We start from the raw sequence: 8,582 nt of genomic DNA on the forward strand, positions 1-8,582 counted from the left end.
ATTCATCGCGTTTCCATAGCTGCTTTCATTATCCCCCAATTTCTGTTGTTTCGCCCTTCAGGAGAGACAAAAGTCTCCTCTTCCCCCTGCTGCAACTGCCGTGCTCCTGTTCCCTAAATATCTCTATTTCTGGTTACACTGACTCCAAACATGACTTCTCCACCTTTTTTCCCCTTGGACTTGAGCAGGAAAGAAGAGAAAGAGTCATCTCCACATGGACTCTGGAAATTCCCCCCTCTCATAGAGTAAGAGTGGTATTTATTGTGGTATTTATTGTGTGGCTTTCCCTTCAGAGCTGCGAAAAGGAAACACACCTGGGAACCAGCCCATTTCCAACCACCTGCACCAGGAACTGACCAGCCCTATAGTCCAAGGGATACATCTACATCTTTCCACGATAAATCCAGGTCCCCACACCCTTTCCCTCCACCTCTGCTGAGAGAAGCCCGTTCAGGGGCAGTGTCCAGAGGAGGCCTCGCTCTCCCGAGAGGGGCAAGCAGGGGTGGTGGTGCGGCAGATGACCACCCCTGTCCTGGAGCAGAGGTGAGCGGCTCTGCCCCCAGGGGTGCTCACCCGGCTCTCGCCCAGGCGAGCAGGGACGCGTTGCGAACCTGCGCCATCTGGTGTCCACACGCCTCCCTGCACCAGCAGCACTGCCGCCACGCACAAGGGCCCGCATCCTAAACAGCAAACGCAAGATTTCGGTGAGGTCTTTCCCCAAACGCCTTCAGCTATGTTTGCGGGAGTCTGAAGGCGCTGTAGATGCATCATACCCCTGAAAATCCGGCATCCGAATCAGCAAATAGGTTTGAAATGCTGGCCACGGGGCATTAAGCCCTCAGCAGAGCAAGTACACGATGTAAAGGAAAACGGTGGTTACTCTCCTCCTCACGCTAGCTGGGAGGAGAAATATTTAAATATATTCTAGAATTACAAAGCTCAGACCGTAGGAAAATAAACTGAAATGGAAGTTGGGTTTGGTCTTTCCATTAATTCCAGAGACAGGTACAAAACTGTGTGCTACGTGAGGTCCTGTCAGCACCCACCAGCACCAACAAGAGTTTGCGAAGTGAAGAGTTGGTGTACCTGTGCAGAGCTACTCCATGTTACAGCAGCTTAAGCACCAGCCTTGCTTCTCGTTCTGCCACCATCAGGTTCACCTCTGCTCTCCCCTGACCATCATGCACATCCGCAGGGCAGCGCCTCAGCCAGATCCCACGTGCCAAGCAGAGGGGTCTAGCATCAGCTGTTGCATTCCCACCATGTGGTTGGGAACATCAAGAAATGTGATAGAAAACAAGGATGCTCTGAAGGAGATGGCAACATTCCTCCTAGCCCGGTTTTCTGCTGAAGAGAGCAAGCAGAATCTGAGGGTTCTTTTCCATCTCATGCACCAACTTAGAAGAAAGCTTCCCAGCTCTCTGCATTCACGTGGCAAGGAGTAGGTGATTAAGGCAATTGAGCATACTGCAAGCGAAAACTTCCACTTATGACTACGTTCTGGACCAGCAGCGAGAGGTCAGAGTTCTCCTACAACAACTGGTTGCTCCTCTGTGTAACTAACATCTAGTGCTTTTGACAGCTAGTGAAGATTCAATTTGGCTTAATGGCTAAATCACATGGAGGCCAATCCAGCTCCTGAGAAACTCAATGGAGTGAGTCCTTAAAACAGAGAAGCTTTAGTTCTGCTCCTTGGAGCTCAATTTACTGAGGCAATCCCTCACGGCGCAATGTAACAGCTACAGGCTGGGAGTTAAGCACTTGTCTTGGATCAAACTACAACTGCAGAGGACCAACCACACCGTTACTTAAGGATTCCTGCTGTCCCGTAACCAGACAGAGCTACAACTGAAATTCCCGAGCCCCAGACACTTACTATATCCTCACTGCACTGCCAGCCTGCTTGTTATAAGCTTGTGTTAGCACTTTTTGGTTATGGTTCTGTCAAATCCCAGGCCACTCGTGCCTCCCTTGCCCTTGCATGTGTTTTTATAAAGTATTACGATTCTTTCTAATCCTGAGCTTTGTTCCTTTAGAAAAACACTGCAACTCGATCCCTCTCAGTTAATGTCATGGGACTGAGTTCACTCTGACTTGGCTTTAAGCAACTGATGCTCAAAACATCTGGCACATGTGGGTAGTAGCTGTGCTGAGGAATGCAAACGCTACCAGTTATCACAGGTGAGCATGGCGCCACTCAGCCCCCTGCAGCTCCCACCATCAATGTCCCGTGGAGGTAACCATAGCTTCAGCTGCTAAATGGCTCTCCCACTCTCCCCCTTTGCTGCCCGAATGGGGAGAAAGCAGGGGGAAATCGGAGAATTCCTCTCTGACCAGGCTCAGGTCAAGGTAAAGAATAACAGACCTCACATGCAGTTCTGAGGGCAGGGTCTGATCGATGGCCATGCCACTTAAACAGGTTGAAAATGCCTCTAATGGAAAGGCTTAAAGGCCCTTCCCATAAGCCCAAGTTCTCTTCCAATTCTTTTCTTGCAAGAATGGGAATGGGAAGAGAATTAATGGGGAATTCCTATGTGGTCAATTAGCCAGATCCCCTTCCAGGCTCTTCTGGCACTGGCTCGAGTGACTGATGACTGAGGCCTGCCATATGCTGACTGGGTAAACAGCGCGGAACGACTGACCGCCACAGTCTGCCAGACAGGGCAACAGATAAGGAATGGGGGGAAATAAGAGAGTGTAATGGAGACTAACTGGAAGAAAAAGACAGATGGAAGGAAAGGACATATTGAGATAACATCCAAAGACAAACAAACACAGGCAATAAAGCCAGGAGCCACCACCACAAGCACTCCGACATGGAGTGAAGGGGTGATGGGGTCAGGACTGCCTGAAAGATAAAAGACCTCTGGTCCCCTCTTGTCCCTCTCAGCTCCATCTGAGAACCATGGAGAGCAGGGACAATCTTCCGCCATCAGAGCTCCTCAGGGTTCAAGGATGATTTTCTCACCCACAGGAAACTGAGTGAGGGGACACACCGAAAGTCTGCCTAGAAATCAGAAGGCACAGAAGACACGAAGTGAAACAGTGGCTGAGAAAAGTGGGGCAAGGCTGTACGTGGGATGGCACCTGGTGGTCGCTTAGGAGTGCTCACTGCCGTGTCTCCAGTACTCCTTTCTTTCAGCACTGACTTGCGGGAGTATAGAGTTACACATGCACCTTCCTACTTCCAAAACCAGAATCTCAGAAGTTTAGGAATGCAGGACCAGACGGGACCTCCTTGGTTTTTAAGTATGAACTCTTGCTATTGTAGGCACTGCTTCAAATAGCATTTTCCTTAAATGTATAGAGTGCCCTTTTAAAAGCAATTAGGTTTTCAGCCACCATTACTATCTGATCACTATTCCAATGATAAAGTATCTTTTTCTAATTCCCAGCCTAAATGTAGTCACTCTATGCCCATTTGCTATTGTGCCAAATTGGCCTTTTGCTTAAAAAGTACTTTTTCTTCCCTGTTATTTCTCCCACTAACATAGACATCAGTCATATCCTCTCTCAACTTTCACTTTGCTAGGCTAAACATGGCAAGCTACTCCAGCCCACTTTCTTAAGAAAAGATTCCTATCCCTTGGGTCCACCATAACAAGCCTTTTCTAGTCTGAGGTCATTTTGCTCAGGAATATGAGAACATTCAGTATTTTGGGGCCTCACAAGAGCTGAATACAATGTATTCCCCCATTATTTTCTAAAAATACTTTCCTTAGTACATTATAGGATATTCACCACCTTCCAAGCCACATTACATCTGCAGTCATCTGCAGCTGACTGCTGCAACCCATTCTTTCCAACTCGTTTCCTAATGACTAAAAACGTTTTTCACACAAGACCTCAAATGATGGTCTTAATGTTGTTTTATTGGATGTCATTAGCTGCTCTACAAAATTCGGATTTTCCTCTGTTTTTGTAATACTTGCCACCTTTGCATCATCACCAAACTTCATCAGCCCATTCCATGTTGAGGCTGAGAAACAAAAATACTAAGCATTGATCTTGAGGTAAGTCCTCGAAGACTTGCTAATTAAGCTCTGTTAAGAATCCAGGTACGTCCTTTCATGCAACTTACTGACATCTTTCCTTGAACCAGTTTCTTGTCTCATAGCTACTGCTTTTTTTCCTTATCTTTCCCAATGTAACCAAGTGTTTCCCACGTGGGAAATACATTAAATGTCTCACAGAAGTGCTTATAAATGAGACCTACCAGACCTAGTTTGCTTTGTAGGAGATCAATGATGTTCGAAATTATTGTGAGATCAATCTTTGAGGAATTCTTAACAAATTACTTCACATTTTGCCTGTTCCTCTGAGATATCCTTTCCCTCAGGTCCTGCTGGAAGTGCTGCTGAGGTCGCACTGCCTGTGCTGCCAGGTGCCAGCTCTTTCAGAGTGACAGGAAAGAAAGTGGGCACTCCCCTGTGCCCACTTGAGAGCTTTACGCAACCTGAGTTTTGCTTTCACCTAGGTGGTGATAATTTCCATTTCCAGCCCTTCTCCTCTGCTCCCATGCTAATACATTTCTAAGAGCCAAGAGGAAAGACTGCCATACACAGGCCGAATACTATCCTGATCAGACAACACTGGAACCCTGTAGCAACACCATCTCATGGCCATCCAAGGTGTAGTCTCCAGATCCTTTCATGTTCATCTCCTTTCCCAATCTCAGCATCTCCATTCCTCACTACTCCCAAATCCTCGTCCACTCAATCCACTCTAGAGCCCCAGCCTCGTTTACTCTGTTCTTCCAACCCTTTGCTGCCACCTGATTCCCATCTGAATCATTTGACCCGATCCCAAACTCTTCTCCATCATCAGACCCCTGCATCATCCCACCCACCTCAAGTCTGCTGGCCCAAACCTCCTGTACTTGCTGCACAGCTCCTCTTCCTCTACCTGTCTGAACACAACAGCTACCTCCTCTTGCCTTCCTCACTCCCACAGGATGCCAGCACCATTAACTACCACTGCCTCCTGTGATAGATCATGCCTGGCTTGCCCCAGAAAAGTCTCAGGAGGATTTAAAAATCTGCACTACAAGCACTTATTCACCTAGGCAAAAGTAGTGAGGACAGAAAAAGACATCTCCATTGTGCAGCAGACATACAGTACCCCTCCCCACTAGCAATGCCCCCTATTCCAACTTGAAGCCCCAGGTAAAGCACTCGCTTACTTTGGGGACGAAAACTACTCTGTCTTTAGAGTCAGCCTCATCCTCATTCACTATCAGTCTCCTTTCTTCCAATTTCCAACTTGCAAAGTTTAAAAACCTTATCTGCTTATTTTACTACCCTTTGCAAGGTCTGACTCAGCGTGATTTTCTACTGTTCTCACTTCATCTTTACACTTCTTGACCTCTAAGAGCTTTTCATTATTTATTTGCTATCGGTTCTTTTTTTTTCCCATTCTTAGTAGGCTTTTGGTCTATTCCTAACAGCTTCTCTGTGGTAGTTATTCATTCAGTGAGGTCTGGATACTCTTCCTACAAGCTTTTTCCTCTTGCTTGGCATGCAGAATTGTAATGGCTTTAGCATCTTTGACTTGAAAAAGTTCCAGACCTCCTCCACATCAAGTTCCTCGGCTGAGTTTACTAACCAGCTCCCTTAGTTTGTTGAAGTTTGTTCTTTGAAATCCACACGCTTAATTACACACTGGTTTATACTTCCATTTAATTTAATCTAGAATGACTTGTGTTCATTTAATCTAAGGTTATTTTCCACAGCCATCTGTTCTACAGAGTCTTCAAAACCCAAGCTTAAAGTAACATTGTCTTTTGCTGGCCCCTTTGGAAAGCCTTTGTCCAGGTCCTGCATTAACTGGAGACACAGAAATCACTTTGAGAGCTTGTCTATGGACTCTAAAGCAGCCCGGGCACTGTAGCCTTCCAAGCACAATTTAAACAACTTTCTGCACCGTAGTAAAGGCAGGACATAGCTGCTTTTAGCTCTGTCCTTAAAGCAGAACAAAGCTGTCTTCCATGTAAAACTATACTATCATCTGAAATCACAGCTCAGTGATATTCTTGCCCATATAACAAGAATAACAAGACAGGGTAGTGTTTCACCAGTGCTGTAGAGCAAGTATCTTCTGACTTGATCTTCTAATACAGATGTTACTACAGTTCAACTGGCGCCTCCAACTATTGGCCATATTCTGTCTCTGGATCCCTCAAGGCAATAGGACTGGCTGTAAAACATCTCATAACATATTCACTCCCTATTTTAGACAGGGTATTTATTTGTAGTAAACCAAGTTCATGACTCCAGACATGTAAGATGTTCAAAGCAAGTAATGCAGAGAAGAATGTCACTTTCAGGCTACTAGTCCATGGAGAAATATGTGTGTGTGTGTGTGTGTGTGTGTGTCCCATTTCTAAGGAAATGCAGACCCTCTGCCCTTCCAAGCCAAAAAAAACCCACCAAACCCAAACCAAAACTCACTGAGTTCTACAGCTTTCAGTTCCACAGTTTTCCACCTACTGCAAATTTACTGCCATTTGATTTTGCAAAGGAAACTCAGAGTATCTGCAATGCTTCAACCTGACACATTGATTCCACAACCAAAAAAATAGAGCAAATCTTCCTTGGTGGCAAAATGAAGCCAAAATTACATGCAGGAAAGACAGACATACATGGGAAAGATAATAGACTAACAATTAGAAGGAAGAAAGGGTAGAAGATTGATAAGGAAACTGAGGATATTACTTAAGAATGTGCAAAAAAGCGAGGCTAAGTACACTTAATAGGATTTTTTAACATGCATTAGAAATAAAATTAACCTCAGGAAAGCTCAGACCTAGGGAAGAATGATAAAAATTTTAAACACCCTGTGAAAAAGACACAACTGTTCAAGTAAGTATTCCTGTTCTACATTTGGAAAGAGGCAGGACTACACAGCTGTACCGCATATGAATGATGCTACACCTTTCAGGCCATTAATCACAGGCAGAGTAATTGTGTAAAAAGCAGATGTGCATACACTGGACGCAAACAAAGGGGGCAACTCACTGACATTCACAACATCAGTGAGACCAATACCAGAACCCAGCATGTCATTTTGGTATCCAGTTTCTTAAAGGATATGGGAAAACTGGGAAGGGCATGCTAAAGTAATGTGAAAATGATTTGATGACTGATGAGAATCTCTGAAAGTGAGAGAGTCTTCAGTGCTCAATCTAGTTTGTCAAGAAAGAGTGGTGAATAAATTACAGTAGATAAATACTATGCAGAGGACATTCTGATTACTAACAGGCTTTTGGATCTAGCTGTGAAAGTCAGGAAAAGAGCTTGTTGGAAGCTGATGCCAGATAAATACAAATGATAACGACGTACAGCGTTGAAACAGGGTGATTAATGATGGTAGCATACTACAAAGGAAATGATGGATTTTCCATCCCTAGGGATCTCCAGATCAAAACTCTGTTATCTTCTCAGAAAACGTCACCTAGATGCAGATTACTTATTTTGCCTAATACCGAGGTACATGAGCAAGGCATCAGTTTCACAGATAGCCAGGTAGCCTGATTCAATGTTTGCTTCTGGTCTTATATTCCAAAAACCTGAATGATGGCAGTAGAGAACTCCACATGCTAACAGAGTCTCTTTTTCATCACCAGCCTGTTCCTTTGGCAGCTCTGGAAAGCCAGTTTCTGAGATGTAAACCTTGAAAGTGGGCCATGACAGTACCTAGTTAATTTGGAAACAGCTTACATGTCTGCATTTGCATGCCATACAGTATCTCATTTGGCTTTAGCTGGCAATGGAAGCCTGCAATATAATATTGTCAATATTGCCTGTAATATTCACAGAAATGCAGAAAATGCGACCATACACCATTACTGGGTTATCACTGGACAATCCTCATCAAACCTCCAATTAATTTCAAGCTATCTCAAGCCTTCTGAATCTGCCTCTGGGAAGACGAAAGCATCAGCACTGGTCTTACCCTGCGACCAGCCTCGTTGTTCTGCAAGTTCATCAGCATGCGAGCCTGTTCCTCTGAACCTCTCACATAGTTCTTCTCCCTCTCCTTGGCATCCACAAACTCCTTGGCAAAACGATATCCATACTCCACGTTATCCCCGCAGCCACCCCACAGCCAGTCTCGGGGTAAGTCCTTGGGCCGGGCCGTCCGGCTGCAGCCACAGCTGGAGAGCTCTCCTTCACGGCAAGCCCGGCTGATGGCGTTCACCACCCCGGCAGCGCTGACGGCATAGGTGAAAGCAGTCTCACGGCTACCTGCAAGAGAGACGAGAAGCAAATTAACAAGAGACAAATCTCATTTAACAAACACAATGCACAGCAAGGAGCAAGAAAACGAGTTCCGGACAGTAGGACATGGTGTACCCTAGGAAGGTGCACAGAACTAACTGCAACAAAGGAATGGAGTGGTCAAGTGCAAGGGCACCACCCCATTCTGGCAAAGGGGAAGCTGTCCCAAGACATCCTTGCATCCCATTTTTGTTGTCATTTCGTAATAACACCTGCAGTCAATTGACTGCCCAGAACTCACAGGATCAAACCCAAAACTGATTCTCTGGCTCACACCAGGGAAGGGTCTGAGATTCCTGCTGC

General features: G+C 45.5%; 1 protein-coding gene across 1 annotated transcript in view; it reads right to left on the reverse strand.

The window, feature by feature from the left end:
• LOC104403645 (protein Wnt-5b-like) overlaps positions 1-8,582 on the reverse strand; it is a gene marked incomplete at its 5' end in the record, with an annotated part of 15,213 nt that overhangs the window by 628 nt on the left and 6,003 nt on the right. Inside the window, 2 exons of the mRNA XM_010011869.1 lie at positions 574-680; positions 7,954-8,285. Coding sequence (XP_010010171.1) covers positions 574-680; positions 7,954-8,285 — 439 coding nt within the window. The remainder of the gene's footprint in view (positions 1-573; positions 681-7,953; positions 8,286-8,582) is intronic.

This window comes from Nestor notabilis, unplaced genomic scaffold, assembly GCF_000696875.1.
Source record: "Nestor notabilis isolate BGI_N333 unplaced genomic scaffold, ASM69687v1 scaffold17520, whole genome shotgun sequence".
Classification (NCBI taxonomy): Eukaryota; Metazoa; Chordata; class Aves; order Psittaciformes; family Psittacidae; genus Nestor; species Nestor notabilis.